An 18256-nucleotide genomic window follows, 5' to 3' on the forward strand; every position below is an offset into this window, starting at 1 on the left:
AAGGAAAATATATATATTTTTAAAGATGTGTATATATACAGTTGAAGTTGGAAGTTTACATACACCTTAGCCAAATACATTTAAACTCAGTTTTTAAGAATTCCTGACATTTAATCCTTGTAAAAATTCCCTGTTTTTGGTCAGTTAGTATCACCACTTTATTTTAAGAATGTGAAATGTCAGAATAATAGTAGAGAGAATTATTTATTTCAGCTTTTTTCTTTTTCATCACATTGCCAGTGGGTCAGAAGTTTACATACACTCAATTAGTATTTGGTAGCATTGCCTTTAAATTGTTTAACTTGGGTCAAATGTTTTGGGTAGCCTTCCACAAGCTTCCCACAAAAGTGTGGGTCAATCTTGGCCCATTCCTCCTGACAGAGCTGGTGTAACTAAGTCAGGTTTGTCGGCCTCCTTGCTCTTTTTCAGTTCTGCACACACATTTTCTATAGGATTGAGGTCAGGGCTTTGTAATAGCCACTCCAATACCTTGACTTTGTTGTCCTTGAGCCATTTGCCACAACTTTGGAAGTAAGCTTGGGGTCATTGTCAATTCGGAAGACCCATTTGCGACCAAGATTTAACTTGCTGACTAATGTCTTGAGATGTTGCTTCAATATATCCACATAATTTTACTGCCTCATGATGCCATCTATTTTGTGAAGTGCCCCAGTCCCTCCTGCAGCAAACCACCCCCACAACATGATGCTGCCACCCCCGTGCTTCACGGTTGGGATGGTGTTCTTTGGCTTCCAACCCTCCCCCTTTTTCCTCCAAACATAACGATGGTCATTATGGCCAAACAGTTCTATTTTTGTTTCATCAGACAAGAGCGTACTTTCCAAAAAGTACGATCTTTGTCCCCATATGCAGTTGCAAACCGTAGTCTGGCTTTTTTTATGGTGGTTTTGGAGCAGTGGCTTCTTCCTTGCAGAGAGCCTTTTAGATTATGTCGATATGACTCGTTTTACTGTGGATATAGATAATTTTGTACCTGTTTCCTCCAGCATCTTCACAAGGTCTTTTGCTGTTGTTTTGGGATTGATTTGCACTTTTCGCCCCAAAGTACGTTCATCTCTAGGAGACAGAACGTGTCTCCTTCCTGAGCGGTATGACGGCTGCTTGGTCCCATGGTGTTTATACTTGCGTACTATTGTTTGTACAGATGAACGTGGTACCGTCAGGCGTTGGGAGGTCTACAATTTTTTTCTGAGGTCTTGGATGATTTCTTTTGATTTTCCCATGATGTCAAGCAAAGAGGCACTGAGTTTGAAGGTAGGCCTTGAAATACATCCACAGGTACACCTCCGATTGACTCGAATTATGTAATTTAGCGTATCAAAAGCTTCTAAAGCCATGACATAATTTTCTGGAATTTCCCAAGCTGTTTAAAGGCACAGTCAACTTAGTGTATGTAAACTTCTGATCCACTGGAATTGTGATACAGTGAATTATAAGTGAAATAGTCTTGTGTCATACTTGTGTCATACAAAGTAGATGTGTCATACAAAGTAGATGTCCTAACCGACTTGCCAAAACCATAGTTTGTTAACAAGAAATGTGTGGAGAGGTTAAAAAACGAGTTTTAATGAATCCAACCTAAGTGTATGTAAACTTCCGACTTCAACTGTATGTATGTATGTATGTATGTATGTATGTATGTATGTATGTATGTATGTATGTATGTATGTATGTATGTATGTATGTATGTATGTATGTATGTATGTATGTATGTATGTATGTGTATATATGTATATGTATGTACAGTCGTGGCCAAAAGTTTTGAGAATGACACAAATGTTAATTTTGACAAAGTCTGCTGCCTCAGTTTGTATGATGGCAATTTGCATATACTCCAGAATGTTATGAAGAGTGATCAGATTAATTGCAATTAATTGCAAAGTCACTCTTTGCCATGCAAATGAACTGAATCCCCCCAAAACGTAATCATTGTTCTTTCTCTGTCAACCATGGTTACTGTAACGGCTTTCTTCCTGGGGTGAAGGAGAGGACCAAAATGCAGCGCGGCTAGTGTTCAATATGATTTAATAAAGAAGAGACAATAACGTGAACACTATACAAAATACAAAATAACAAATGTGAAAACCGAGACAGTCCTATCTGGTGCAGAACACAAAGACAGAAGACAACCACCCACAATCCCCAACACAAAACAAGCCACCTATATATGATTCTCAATCAGGGACAACGATTGACAGCTGCCTCTGATTGAGAACCATATCAGGCTGAACACAGAAACAGACAAACTAGACACACAACATAGAATGCCCACCCAGCTCACGTCCTGACCAACTCTAAAACAAGCAACACACATAAGAACTATGGTCAGGACGTGACAGTACCCCCCTCCTGAGGTGCGGACTCCGAACGCACCCCTAAAACTCAAGGGGAGGGTCTGGGTGGGCATCTGTCCGCGATGGCGGCTCCGGCGCAGGACGAGGACACCACTCCACCATTGTCTTTGTCCCCCTCCTTAGCGTCCTTTGAGTGGCGACCCTCGCCCCCGACCCTGGTCTAGGAACCTTCACAAAGGTCCCCCCTAGATAGAGGAGACAGCTCAGGACAGAGAGGTAGCTCAGTACAGAGAGGTAGCTCAGGACAGAGAGGTAGCTCAGGACAGAGAGGTAGCTCAGGACAGAGAGGTAGCTCAGGACAGAGAGGTAGCTCAGGACAGAGAGGTAGCTCAGGACAGAGGGGCAACTCCGGACTGAAGGGCAGCTCCGGACAGAGAGGCAGCTCTGGACTGAAGGGCAGCTCCGGACTAATGGCAGCTCCGGGCTGAGGGGCAGCTCATGACTGGAGGGCAGCTCATGACTGGAGGGCAGCTCATGACTGAAGGGCAGCTCATGACTGAAGGGCAGCTCATGACTGGAGGGCAGCTCATGACTGGAGGGCAGCTCATGACTGGAGGGCAGCTCATGACTGGAGGGCAGCTCATGACTGAAGGGCAGCTCTGGACTGGAGGGCAGCTCATGACTGGAGGGCAGCTCATGACTGGAGGGCAGCTCATGACTGGAGGGCAGCTCATGACTGGCGGGCAGCTCATAACTGGAAGGCAGCTCATGACTGGAAGGCAGCTCATGACTGGAGGGCAGCTCATGACTGGAGGGCAGCTCTGGCAGCTCCTGACTGGCTGGCGGCTCTGGCAGCTCCTGACTGGCTGGCGGCTCTGGCAGCTCCTGACTGGCTGGCGGCTCTGGCAGCTCCTGACTGACTGGCGGCTCTGGCAGCTCCTGACTGACTGGCGGCTCTGGCAGCTCCTGACTGACTGGCGGCTCTGGCAGCTCCTGACTGGCTAGCGGCTCTGGCGGCTCCTGACTGACGGACGGCTCCTAGCGGCTCCTGACTGACGGACGGCTCTAATGGCTCGGGACAGACGGGCGGCTCTGACGGCTCGGGACAGACGGGCGGCTCAGATGGCGCTGGGCAGACGGATGGCTCAGATTGCGCTGGGCAGACGGATGGCTCAGACGGCGCTGAGCAGACGGATGGCTCAGACGGCGCTGGGCAGACGGATGGCTCAGACGGCGCTGGGCAGGCAGGCAGCTCAGACGGCGCTGGGCAGGCAGGCAGCTCAGACGGCGCTGGGCAGACGGATGGCTCAGACGGCGCTGGGCAGGCAGGCAGCTCAGACGGCGCTGGGCAGGCAAGCAGTGCAGGCGGCGTTGAGCAGACGAGGAGTGCAGGAGGCGTTGGGCAGACGGCCGACTCTGACCTGCTGAGGCGCATAGTAGGCCTGGTGCGTGGTGCCAGAACTGGTGGTACTGGGCTGGAGACACGCACCTCAAAGCTAGTGCGGGGAGCAGGAACAGGGCACACTGGACTCTCGAGGCGCACAGTAGGCCTGGTGCGTGGTACCGGCACTGGTGGTACCGGGCTGAGGGCACGCACCTCAGGGCGAGTGCGGGGAGAAGGAACAGTGCGTACAGGGCTCTGGAGACGCACAGGAGGCTTGGTGCGTGGTGCCGGAACTGGAGGTACTGGGCTGGGGCGGGAAGGTGGCGCCGGATATACCGGACCGTGCAGGCGTACTGGCTCCCTTGAGCACCGAGCCTGTCCAACCTTACCTGGTTGTATGCTCCCCGTAGCCCGACCAGTGCGGGGAGGTGGAATAACCCGCACTGGGCTGTGTTGGCGAACCGGGGACACCATGCGTAAGGCTGGTGCCATGTATGCCGGCTCGAGGAGACGCACTGGAGACCAGACGCGTTGAGCCGGCTTCATGGCACCTGGCTCAATGCCCAATCTAGCCCTACCAGTGCGGGGAGGTGGAATAACCCGCACCGGGCTAAGCACACGTACAGGAGACACCGTGCGCTCTTCCGCATAACACGGTGTCTGCCCGTACTCCCGCTCTCCACGGTAATCACACACCTCAGGGCGAGTACCGTGTATACTACGCCAAACCAACATCTCTCTCTCTTCGCTCTCCTCCAATATCACCAACAACTCATCAAATGTCTCATAATCTCTCATCCTTTCACTTTCCTCCAATCTGTCCAATAACTCCTCTACATTCCCCGACTCGTACCTCAATTTAGCCAACTGCTCCTTATGGTAAGCACGGGGAACTGGCTCAAGTCTCCCACTTGACCCAACCACACTCCCCGTGTTCCCCCCCCCCCCCCCCAAGACATTTTTGGGGGAGCCTCTCGGGCTTCCAGCCACTCTGCCTTGCTAGCTCCTGCTGCTGCTGCTGCTGCTTCCCGTAGCCACGCTGCTTGGTCCGAGTTTGGTGGGTGGTTCTGTAACGGCTTTCTTCCTGGGGTGAAGGAGAGGACCAAAATGCAGCGCGGCTAGTGTGCAACATGATTTAATAAAGAAGAGACAATAACATGAACACTATACAAAATACAAAATAACAAATGTGAAAACCGAGACAGTCCTATCTGGTGCAGAACACAAAGACAGAAGACAACCACCCACAATCCCCAACACAAAACAAGCCACCTATATATGATTCTCAATCAGGGACAACGATTGACAGCTGCCTCTGATTGAGAACCATATCAGGCTGAACACAGAAACAGACAAACTAGACACACAACATAGAATGCCCACCCAGCTCACGTCCTGACCAACTCTAAAACAAGCAACACACATAAGAACTATGGTCAGGACGTGACAGTTACCTGCAAGGAAACACGTGCCGTCATTATTGCTTTGCACAAAAGGGCTTCACAGGCAAGGATATTGCTGACAGTAAGATTGCACCTAAATCAACCATTTATTGGATCATCAAGAACTTCAAGGAGAGCAGTTCAATTGTTGTGAAGAAGGCTTCAGGGCGCCCAAGAAAGTCCAGAAAGTGCCAGGACCGTCTCCTAAAGTTGATTCAGCTGCGGAATCGGGGCACCACCAGTACAGAGCTTGCTCAGGAATGGCAGCAGGCAGGTGTGAGTGCATCTGCTTGCACAGTGAAGCGAAGACTTTTGGAGGATGGCCTGGTGTCAAGAAGGGCAGCAAAGAAGCCACTTCTCTCCAGGAAAAACATCAGGGACAGACTGATATTCTACAAAAGGTACAGGGATTGGACTGCTGAGGACTGGGGTAAAGTCATTTTCTCTGATGAATCCCCTTTCCGATTGTTTGGGGCATATCCGGAAAAAATCTTGTCCGGAGAAGACAAGGTGAGCTCTACCATCAGTCCTGTGTCATGCCAACAGTAAAGCATCCTGAAACCATTAATGTGTGGGGTTGCTTCTCAGCCAAGGGAGTGGGCTCACTCACAATTTTTCCTAAGAACACAGCCATGAATATAGAATGGTACCAACACATCCTCCGAGAGCAACTTCTCCCAACCATCCAGGAACAGTTCGGTGACGAACAATGCCTTTTCCAGCATGATGGAGCACCTTGCCATAAGGCAAACGTGATAACTAAGTGGCTCGGGGAACAAAACATCGATATTTTGGGTACATGGCCAGGAAACTCCCCAGACCTTAATCCCATTGAGAACTTGTGGTCAATCCTCAAGAGGCGGGTGGACAAACAAAACCCCACAAATTCTGACAAACTCCAAGCATTGATTATGCAAGAATGGGCTGCCATCAGTAAGGATGTGGCCCAGGAGTTAATTGACAGCATGCCAGGGCGGATTGCAGAGGTCTTGAAAAATCTTTGCTTTAACTTCATGTAATTGAAATGCTTGTAATTATACTTCAGTATTCCATAGTAACATCTGACAAAAATATCTAAAGACACTGAAGCAGCAAACTTTGTGGAAATTAATATTTATTTCATTCTCAAAACTTTTGGCCACGACTGTATATATATATATATATATACACATATATGTATATATACAGTACCAGTCAAAAGTTTGGACACACCTACTCATTCCAGAATTATTCATATTTTTACTATTTTCTAATTGGAGAATATTAGTGAAGACATCAAAATGATGAAATAACACATATAGAATCACGTAGTAACCAAAAAAGTGTTAAACAAATCAAAATATATTTTATATCTGAGATTCTTCAAAGTATCCACCCTTTGCCCTGATAGTAATTAAAAATAGTAAAAATAGAGAAAAACCCTTGAATGAGTAGGTGTGTCCAAACTTTTGACTCGGAATGTTTATATTTGCAAAAAATATATATGGGGGATTGGAAGTGATGCAGACAATTACATTGGTGGATGCTACAATCTATCTGACATTTTAAAGCTGATCTACCCCCTCCATTTAAAAATATATATAAATAATTAAATAAAAAACAATTATTACAGTTCGACACACATGGGACAAAGGCCTGTGACAACTTTCATGAGCCAAAATCAATTTGTTTTAGGGGCCCAATGTGGTACTGCCTTTGTAACAGATAACGAGATACATTATAGAAAAGCACTTATATAGAAACCTTCAGCGATTATGGAAATATGTCTTCTGTTCTCAACCCCATGAGAGTATGTACCCCTCATTGACAGGCTGAAAGCGCAACATTACCACCCACAGTGTAGCAACCCTAGAGCAATTCGCTCAAGGGAACAATGGAAGTATACATGGTAGTTGGGATTCTGACAACAGCAATCTTCTTGTTGCCAGTTCTTTTACCAGACTTGGGATTTGAACCAGGCAGCAACCCTCCGGCTACTAGCATGCCTCTTTAAGCTCTGGGCTAATAAGTGAGCCTCATGATTTTAAAATGGAAGCTACAATTAATAAGCAGCACTTGGAAATACATAGAAATAGGCCATCTTCCTGTCAGTGACATTGGAACAATGCTCATGTCAGAGTGGCATTGGAACAATTCTAATTTCAAACTGATATTGGAAATGGACAATACTCATTTCAGAATGACATTTACATTTTGACCTTGACAGTGACATTAAGTTAGATAAGACACCCACCCAGGAAAATGACGATGGAGTACACCTGCGCCCCTGTCGTCTCGGGCTGCTCCGAGTGTAACGGAAAACACACGCCGTTGGTACCGTAGAAGTTCCGGAACAATCCCTTGAAGACCAGGGGGAGGAAGGCGATGACGAAGCCAATAAACCAGATGCTGAGGAGAATGGAGACGGTGCGCCGGCGGCCCGGGGTTAGATACCGGAAGGGGTAGACGATACAGATGTACTTCTCCAGGGTGAGGTAGGTGAGCAGCAGGACGGAGACCTCAGTGGAGAGCATGGCGAGGGAGCCGATCACCTGACACTGGACGCTGTCCATCCAGGCCTGGGCGTGGCGGTTGTACTCGCCACGGAACTTGAGATCATAGGCGCCGATCATGAAGAGGTAGACACCCATCAGGCCATCGGCACCTGGGTGGTGGAAGTGGGTTGCAACAGTAATTACTATGATCCAATTGAACTCAGTGTATAGATTGATTCTGCTGGACTTTTTACAGTGAAATAGATCCCTAACGTCGTAGTTCGGTTACCTGTGCACTACTTTTCAATCTATCTCCTTGGTTAAAGGGACATCTCACTCCATAGTCAATCAATTCTACTGTCATTTGGGAGTCATAAAGTGCAGAAAAGAGTTACTGTAGAGTTACATCAATGCAAACTTCTGTAATTTAATGGGCCAAGCTTTTAGTCACAGTAGTATGCCTTCAGAGCATCTACAAGTGGAATATAGGCACAGCTCAACTTCAAGACACTTCTGAGGTATAAATTTGACGGACAAATTGATTTCAGAGTGGATCTGTTCAGGATTAATAGCAGTGTCATGTACAAACTGATATGTTATAATCAGCAATGACAAACTTCTGGTAATATATTAACTTTATCTTACACAAACTTTGAAGTCTATTTGACTCTGCTGAGATGTCCCCTTTTTCAGTAAGCCATTCATTAACATAGAGATGAAATATTTGTGCAACAAAATCAAACTAAAATTTAAATCGAACTGAAATTTCAGACGTAAATGAAATACATCATTTTGGTCCAAGATGAATTTATCTGTCTGGTGTTTGACTTTGGCCACGGTGATGCCAAAACAGACAACATATTTACCGCTCACACTTCCCCTCAGTAAATGACACTAGGGTCTGTCTAATACAACATTCAGTGACTCATTGTATAACATAGCGCTAGACCATGTAATTGCACTTCCTTTGATATGAAAAGGTACCAAATGTGCATGTCAAAAGCATTTTTCATCTGACACATTACAGTGTGAAGCATGGTGGATTGCCAAACCCATTCTGATCTTCACAGGGATAAGTCCTAAACATATACTGTCTATCTAGTTAAATTGAACAGAAAGGTGTGTCTTACAGTGCAGGGCACAGAGACAAGTCAGGTAATCTAGCTATCCCACTGACTTCCAAGGGACTAAGACATTAATATGTCTCTCATTCCCTGCATCACGGTATCTGAGACAAATCTAGTTTAATTGAGCAAAAATGTGGGCCTGACTTTGTAGCAAAGGCATAAAGACATGAAATGTAGCCATGTAATGTTGACTCCCTCTGACTCCTAGGGTAGTACAACATTAACGTACTAATGGTTCAGTGGTGGTTACTGCGATTGTCGACAGTTCAATAATTAAATAAACCTGCATATTAAAGCTAAAGACCCCAATTCAATAGTTTGCGGATCAAGGAAACCTGCACTGAGGGTTCACTAAGAATGTTCACTCTGTATCTGTGATGTTCACATTTTAAATCGACACACCCCGGAAGTTGTCCCTCTCTTGGACATTGGAGCCAAACCTCAACTTCCCTTAGGATACAGAGTAAACATTCTAAATGAAACTGAAACCTCACCTTCCCTTATGATACAGAGTAAACATTCTGAATGAAGCTGAAACCTCACCTTCCCTTACGATACAGAGTAAACATTCTGAATGAAGCTGAAACCTCACCTTCCCTTACGATACAGAGTAAACATTCTGAATGAAGCTGAAACCTCACCTTCCCTTACGATACAGAGTAAACATTCTGAATGAAGCTGAAACCTCACCTTCCCTTATGATACAGAGTAAACATTCTGAATGAAGCTGAAACCTCACCTTCCCTTATGATACAGAGTAAACATTCTGAATGAAGCTGAAACCTCACCTTCCCTTATGATACAGAGTAAACATTCTGAATGAAGCTGCAGTAAGGTTTTCCTTTATCTGAAATCAATTGACTGGAGGCCTGAGTTGAAAGATCTGAAAGCTGTTTCTTACAACACAAGGAGATTATACACATGGCATGGAGCTTGTTCTCCGATCGGATGTAGGAGCGCATGCAGATGACAAAGATGTTGCCGAAGCACGTGGTGGCCGACACCACCCAGACGAAGACCCTCAGGACGATGTTGGCCAGGAGGTCCTCGAAGGAGGAGATACCATCCGTGTTGGGCTTGCAGCTGCGCACATGAGGGGCGTACCCACAGTACTGGAACTTCTTAAAGTAACTAAACACAACAGGAGATAAAATCAATGAACAGGATGAAAGAGGGAGACTGTCCAAAAACAATCCCTAGCCCCTAGGCTCTACCCCTAGCCTCTAGTCTCTTACCCTAGACTATAGCCTCTAGGCCACTCTCTAGCCCCTAGTCTTTAGCCCCAACCCCTAGCCTCTAAGCAGTTCATGATCTTTAATAAATGGACAGGTATAAGCAACATGGGAGTTCTCTACTTTGAGCTTTAATATGCTAGGTGGCATTTCTGCCACATTACTTACAACCACACATGTAGAATCTTAATTTGAGCCAGTTTGCTACAGCAGAAAAATTATCCTGCAGCAACAGGAAATGTGAATTATTATGTGGATTATTGGACATTTTTGAAGGGGTTGATACATTTTCCATAACAGAAAATCAAGCCTGAAATGTCAAAGTGGAAATTATAAACTTCAGAAGCATTTTTAAACCCAAAATGCACTACAAGTTTTACATTTCCTGCATTGCAGTTAAGTTCTCCTTTGACAGGGTGATCAAATTAAGATCCTACATCTGTAGCATGTCCTTTGTGATCTACACATGCGTAGAGTGTAGCAGTTAGGGATGGTTTCAGGGCCCCTATCAGGATAGGGGATAGTGCACATCCAAAGGTTGCACAGAAGCTGGCCAAAAAAGTATGTGATACAAAGTTGTGCAGCATATGGCGGGAGTATGAAGTTTTCAGTGAATCTCAGAATGGACCTGTGTTTTGTGTTCTGGGATGACCTTACTCAAAAGTATATACAGTGCCTTCAGAAAGTAATCACACCCCACAGTTGAGCTCATTCAGTCTAGCTGATTGGCTATTATTTTTGGCTATTATTTTATACTTTTTTATCAAGGGAGGCCAAATGCTCGTTGGCTTCCCTTGCATTCAATGCTATGGGCGGCAACAATGTCAAACGTTTTTTGACCAGACAGCATCAGATAGATGGTCTACACATACAGAGACAGAGGGGCGCTGTTTCACTCACTCGGATGCTTTCTCCGGTGAGATACAATCAGCCTCTTGTGAAATGAAGGAAAATTATGAAACAGAGAGAGACAAAATATACATCATTATTATTTAATATACACTGCTCAAAAAAATAAAGGGAACACTTAAACAACACAATGTAACTCCAAGTCAATCACACTTCTGTGAAATCAAACTGTCCACTTAGGAAGCAACACTGATTGACAATAAATTTCACATGCTGTTGTGCAAATGGAATAGACAACAGGTGGAAATTATAGGCAATTAGCAAGACACCCCCAATAAAGGAGTGGTTCTGCAGGTGGTGACCACAGACCACTTCTCAGTTCCTATGCTTCCTGGCTGATGTTTTGGTCACTTGAATGCTGGCGGTGCTTTCACTCTAGTGGTAGCATGAGACGGAGTCTACAACCCACACAAGTGGCTCAGGTAGTGCAGCTCATCCAGGATGGCACATCAATGCGAGCTGTGGCAAGAAGGTTTGCTGTGTCTGTCAGCGTAGTGTCCAGAGCATGGAGGCGCTACCAGGAGACAGGCCAGTACATCAGGAGACGTGGAGGAGGCCGTAGGAGGGCAACAACCCAGCAGCAGGACCGCTACCTCCGCCTTTGTGCAAGGAGGAGCACTGCCAGAGCCCTGCAAAATGACCTCCAGCAGGCCACAAATGTGCATGTGTCTGCTCAAACGGTCAGAAACAGACTCCATGAGGGTGGTATGAGGGCCCGACGTCCACAGGTGGGGTTGTGCTTACAGCCCAACACTGTGCAGGACGTTTGGCATTTGCCAGAGAACACCAAGATTGGCAAATTCGCCACTGGCGCCCTGTGCTCTTCACAGATGAAAGCAGGTTCACACTGAGCACATGTGACAGACGTGACAGAGTCTGGAGACGCCGTGGAGAATGTTCTGCCGCCTGCAACATCCTCCAGCATGACCGGTTTGGCGGTGGGTCAGTCATGGTGTGGGGTGGCATTTCTTTGGGGGGCCGCACAGCCCTCCATGTGCTCGCCAGAGGTAGCCTGACTGCCATTAGGTACCGAGATGAGATCCTCAGACCCCTTGTGAGACCATATGCTGGTGCGGTTGGCCCTGGGTTCCTCCTAATGCAAGACAATGCTAGACCTCATGTGGCTGGAGTGTGTCAGCAGTTCCTGCAAGAGGAAGGCATTGATGCTATGGACTGGCCCGCCCGTTCCCCAGACCTGAATCCAATTGAGCACATCTGGGACATCATGTCTCGCTCCATCCACCAACGCCACGTTGCACCACAGACTGTCCAGGAGTTCTGGGAGGAGATCCCTCAGGAGACCATCCGCCACCTCATCAGGAGCATGCCCAGGCGTTGTAGGGAGGTCATACAGGCACGTGGAGGCCACACACACACTACTGAGCCTCATTTTGACTTGTTTTAAGGACATTACATCAAAGTTGGATCAGCCTGTAGTGTGGTTTTCCACTTTAATTTTGAGTGTGACTCCAAATCCAGACCCCCATGGTTTGATAAATTTGATTTCCATTGATAATTTTTGTGTGATGTTGTTGTCAGCACATTCAACTATGTAAAGAAAAAAGTATTTAATAAGAATATTTCATTCATTCAGATCTAGGATGTGTTATTTTAGTGTTCCCTTTATTTTTTTGAGCAGTGTATTTAAAAAAATGTTGATTGGTTAATTTTTGGGGGAGGCGTCCCTCTGCATCCACTGTTTGCAGTATTACTTTAGTGCCTTGATGCAAACAGGATGCATGCTTTGGAAAAAAATGTAGTCTGTACAGGCTTCCTTCTTTTCACTCTGTCAATTAGGTTAGTATTGTTGAGTAACTACAATGTTGTTGATCCATCCTCAGTTTTCTGCTATCACAGGCATTAAACTCTGTAACTTTTTTAAAGTTACCATTGGCCTCATGTTTCCCTCCTCTCCAGCAACTGAGTTAGGAAGGACACCTGTATCTTTGTTTTGACTGGGTTTATTAATACACCATTCAAAGTGGAATTAATACATTTACCATGCTCATAGGAATATTTCATGTCTGCTATTTTTATTTTTACCCATCTTCCAATAGGTGCCCTTCTTTACGAGGCATTGGAAAACCTCCCTGGTCTTTGTGGTTGAATCTGTGTTTGAAATTCACTGCTCGACTGATGGACTTTACAGATAATTGTATGTGTGGGATACAGAGATGAGGTAGTCATTCAAAAACCATGTTAAACACTATTATTGCACACAGAGTGAGTCCATGAAACTTATTATGTGACTTGTTAAGCACATTTTTACTTCTGAACTTATTTAGGCTTGACATACAGTAACTAAGGAGTTGAATACATTTCAGCTTTTCATTACATTTTTTTTTATTTTAAATACTTTTAAATTCAGGCTGTAAAAACAAAATCCTGAAAGTCAATGGGTGTGAATACTTTCTGAAAGCATTGTATGTGATGTAATGCACAGCTTGGGATCATACAGTTGGGAGTGGACATTCATGGGTCATTGTCCTGTTGAAAAATAAATGATAGTCCCACTAAGCGCAAACCAGATCGCTCCAGAATGCTGTGGTAGCCATGCTGGTTAAGTGTGCCTTGAATTGTAAATAAGTCACTGACAGTGTCATCAGCAAAGCACCCCCAAAACATCACACCTGCTCCTATATGCTTCACGTTGGGAACCACACATGTGGAGATCATCCGTTCACCTTCTCTGCATCTCACAAAGACACGCCGGTTGGAACCAAAAATCTCAAATTTGGACTCATCAGACCAAAGGACAGATTTCCACCAGTCTAATGTCCATTGCTCATGTTTCTTGGCCCAATCAAGTCTTCTTCTTATTGATGTCCTTTAGTAGTGGTTTATTTTCAGCAATTCGACCATGAAGGCCTTATTCACACAGTCTCCTCTGAACAGTTAATGTTGAGATGTGTCTTTTAATTGAACTCTGTGAAGCATTTATTTGGGTTGCAATCTGAGGCTGGTAACTCTAATTAACTTATCCTCTGCAGCAGAGGTAACTCTGGGTCTTTCTTTCCTGTGGCGGTCCTCATGAGAGCCAGTTTCATCATAGCGCTTGATGGTTTTTGCGACTGCATTTGAAGAAACATTTAAAGTTCTTGACATTTTCCAGATTGACTGACCTTCATGTCTTAAAGTAATGGACTGTCATTTCTCTTTGCTTATTTGAGCTGTTCTTGGCATAATGTGGACTTGGTCTTTTACCAAATAGAGCTATCTTCTATATACCACCCTTACCTTGTCACAACACAACTGATTGGCTCAAACGCATTAAGAAGGAAAGAAATTCCTTTAAATTAGCTTTTAACAAAGCACACCTGTTAATTGAAATGCATTCCAGGTGCCTACCTCATGAAGCTGGTTGAGAGAATGCTAAGATTGTGCAAAGCTGTCATCAAGTCTAAGGGTGGCTACTTTGAAGAATCTAAAATAGATTTAGATTTGTTTAACACTTTTTTGGTTACTACATGCTTCCATATGTGTTATTTCATAGTTTTGATGTCTTTACTATTATTCTACAATGTAGAAAATAGTAAAAATTAAGAAAAATGAGTAGGTGTGTCCAAACATTTGATTTGTTTTGTATGCATTTTGTATTTTATTCCAGAAATAAGAGGTACAAATGCTTTTTAAACAACTTACCACAACATCCATCACAAATCAATCATAAAAAAGTGTTCAAAGTTTAATTTGGGATTGATCTTCAAATACACTTCCCAAATCTTTATGATGAAACAAAATGAACTAAGTACTCACATGTGGGTCAAGTGTTTGAGTGGTTCAAACATCCTTCGCTGTATGTTCCCAATCTCAATTCCCTCTATGCTCCTTAAAAACACAAACAAAAGTTGTTCCCCTTAAGAGCTTACATAGAAAAACAAACGAAACAAAATATTTGAATTTCAGAGGCCCTCTTTGCAACGCTCTTTACACAAAATTGTTGGTCTTTCACAAAGTGCTTTTGATAAGCTTTGATATATTACCTACAATGCTATTTGTTCTCTTTCTTGATATGTGTGAATGAGAGAATTCCTGATGTGTGGGCCAGTAAGTGCACTCTGTTCCAATACGATAATACATTGAACACATAATACACAAATGACATGTTAAGTGCCACATAATTATCTTGTATGATAGGGTGCAAATTGAAAAAGTGCATCATCAGGGGATGATGCAAGCTATGATTATAGTGTATGTAATTGAAATGAGTTAAATAGATGGATGGATTTTTAGTTAGTCTGAAAGAGCCACAGAAAGGGATGTAGAAAGAGGATGTACTAACTGTACACATGTTCTTGTGGTTGGGAAATTGTTCAAAAAAAAAAATGATTATGTAGATTTCATTTAAATAGTCTCTTGCATATTTACAAGAACTATATATTTTTTCTAAACCTGATATTACTACTAATGGATCACCTCTCAAGTGTAACATTCATTCAGAAAGTGAGCAGTGAAAAACATACAGGCTACTTACAATGATTTTAATTTATGCAAGTTATCAAAGTGGTCAATTTGTAGATCCGCGATAGGGTTATACGAGATGTTTCTGTAAGAACATAAATTATTAGACATAATATTCAACAATAACTATAGCACCATAGCTGTATTATAATTCCTATGTGTATGTCTTTCAACGTTAGTGCAAGAAAAACATTTAAAATATTCAAATAACGTTTGTGCATAGATTCGAGTGTGGATCTGACTCACAGCTGTAGTAAATCTCCCAGATGAACAAAGAGATTGGGAGGGATTGCCAGGAGTCTGTTGCTGGACAGATCTCTGTGGAGACAAAGCTATTTATTCGAAATAACATATGAAACTTACATTAGGTTTACATGGCTTACATGACCACCTAATCACGCATGCATGCTGTGTTCCCATTCATGTTAATGATAAATTCCTGGAATCCATTAGTCTACTTGATAAGCATCGTGTTAAGCTAGATGCACCACATATTTGTGTTCACCATGACTAACATGGTTATGTGTATGCGTATATTGGAGACACTCCAAGACTCCCCACTGTTCTGCAAATCCGGAAACCAGTGGAAGAGCATGTTAGGATAAATACTAGGATTAACCAAAACGCATAAAATATAAATCATAATGAACATCTTCTTGGCTTGGGAACATGTTGTTTTCCTATTCGGGCACATTTTGGGTTGCAATACATTTCAGCCTAGTACTGCACTGTATATTTATAGTGCAGTCTTTACTAATAATATGGTAGTATCTGAGTTCTTCAAAAAGTCAGTGGAATAGATGATGTGCAGTATCACTGTGTGTCTGGGGATGATAAAGGAAGATGTCATGCAATTTCATGTCTGAGGCAAACAAAACATAATAACTTACAATTCCCCAAGTTTTTGCAGAAATGAAAAAGCCTGTTCATGTATGTGACTGATTCTGTTACTCTGTAGGACGCTAGAAAGAGTTGAAGAAAGACAGTCAAAACAAGAATTATAAAACAGAGAAAGCAATTTTCTTACTTTATTCCCCTCATCTTCTCTGTTGGTTCTAAAAGCAATTAAACAAGAGTGTTGCTTTTGGGTCTAATATTTCGAACCCCTTGTGGAATCAAATTGCTGTTGATATTTGGGATTGTAATGGGTTATCACCTACTGAGAAAGCCAAGGACACAGATGGGGAAAACAGAATCTCTTCTGAAGATTGAAATGTATTAAGTCACTTACAGCACAGTCATCATGTTGCATGACCAGAATGTTACGTTTCCGACACTTTCGATTTGATTCCCCTCCATGTCCCTGGAGACACACAAGTGCACAAAAACATATTTAAAAGTAATATCATGCCGATAACAAAGCTCTTTGATTTGCTGACTTCCAAACTTACAGCCAGTTAAGTCTTGGCATTTCCAGGCAGATGTCATCCAGCTTTGTCAGAGCGTTGTTCAACAAAACCCTGTGAACCAATACAACAAAACAAGAGCGGTCTGATTTTTGTAACAAACAAGAGCGGTCTGATTTTTGTGCCGATCAAAGAAAACACTCCGCCAATATACGTAAGCATATCAAATAGGCCCTTAAAAATACTGGGGCACTTCAATTAAGTGCATATGAAATAACTTCTTAGAGGGTAAAAGCAAAACATGACCAACTCAAGAAGGTAGAGGTAGAAATGAAACTCACAGGAGTACCAAGGAGCGCAAGCCTGAAAAGGTTGTGGGGGATATCTGATGGATACTGTTGTTTTCAAGGATCCTACAACCAGAGGGTAGAGTTTATTTTCAGCTCTTTTATTAAGTGAAGTATTTGGCTGAGCATTGGTTCAAAGGAAACTGCAGCGATACAAGCTTTTTTTGCTGAAGGCTGTCTAAAAATGTGATGTCTTTGTTCCATTTATGTTAGCAGTATGTCTATATTGGCACACAGGATATACAGAATGTGCCAGTAAGGAAAACCTACAACCACTCCAGTTTGTGTAGATCTTGGAACACCCCAGGCATCAGGATGGATATCTTGTTGTAGCTTAAATATCTGAGGCAGAGAATACTTATTTTAAATATGCACGGTTCTCTGAAACAATTCATAGGAATTATTTACCCTTTATTTCAAACATAAGCAACTTTGATGAGGAAAACTTAAATCAACAACATTCATTATGAAGGACATATGTTTGATCAAGAACAAAGTTCAACATAACACTCAATTGCATGGATGGATGAATATAATGAACTCACAGTCTTGTTAGATTGTACAGTCCTCTGAATGCATTAGGGCTCACAGCTCGGATTCTGTTATGTTGTAGATATCTGAAGTAGTTTGTTAGAAGTATGTTACAAACATTCATAGAATTTGTGTGTTGAGGGGAAAAACTGCCACAATGGCTAACACGTTACAACACGTTACATCAAGTTACAACACGTTACAACACGTTACATCAAGTTACAACACGTTACATCAAGTTACATCAAGTACAGAAGCCTCACATTTCTAACATGAACTGCACTTCAGACGAAATTTAGATCACAGGCTGATCAACCCACCCAAAATTGTATTTTATGTCAGGTGTCGTATAAAGCCTTTCCAATTTAGCTTGCAATACTGCTAAATAGAACAGACAGGCAATGTTTACAGTGCTGAGGAATCTTTTTGGCAAGCTGTCAAGCGAGATTAGGATTTTGGCATGGTTGTGAAAGCAGCTGACAGAAGATTTCATCCATTGAAGGGCTTTTCAATAGAACTTAGTTGAACCATAGCATCTACATAGCAATAACTGTCTTGTTATTTTATACATAAAACCTAAATATAAATGGCTCCCTGTAGATTAGAACAACAAAATAAAAATACCAATTGGTACATACTTTCATGATATTTGGTTTGCTAACATTTTTTTGAATAAGAAAAATAAAAT

The 18256-nt window shown here is 43.2% G+C and overlaps 1 protein-coding gene across 1 annotated transcript in view; it reads right to left on the minus strand.

Moving 5' to 3' along the window:
* The window catches only part of LOC120046958 (relaxin receptor 1-like), a 132556-nt gene that overhangs the window by 9113 nt on the left and 105187 nt on the right, over window positions 1-18256 (minus strand). Inside the window, exons 6-16 of the mRNA XM_038992510.1 lie at window positions 17583-17654; window positions 17308-17379; window positions 17032-17103; window positions 16736-16804; window positions 16576-16647; window positions 16235-16306; window positions 15591-15662; window positions 15358-15429; window positions 14640-14711; window positions 9644-9873; window positions 7375-7785 (exon numbers count right to left, since the gene is read on the minus strand). Of these exons, the coding sequence (XP_038848438.1) occupies window positions 7375-7785; window positions 9644-9873; window positions 14640-14711; window positions 15358-15429; window positions 15591-15662; window positions 16235-16306; window positions 16576-16647; window positions 16736-16804; window positions 17032-17103; window positions 17308-17379; window positions 17583-17654 (1286 nt within the window). The remainder of the gene's footprint in view (window positions 1-7374; window positions 7786-9643; window positions 9874-14639; window positions 14712-15357; window positions 15430-15590; window positions 15663-16234; window positions 16307-16575; window positions 16648-16735; window positions 16805-17031; window positions 17104-17307; window positions 17380-17582; window positions 17655-18256) is intronic.

The sequence above is a fragment of the Salvelinus namaycush genome, chromosome 5, assembly GCF_016432855.1.
Source record: "Salvelinus namaycush isolate Seneca chromosome 5, SaNama_1.0, whole genome shotgun sequence".
Classification (NCBI taxonomy): Eukaryota; Metazoa; Chordata; class Actinopteri; order Salmoniformes; family Salmonidae; genus Salvelinus; species Salvelinus namaycush.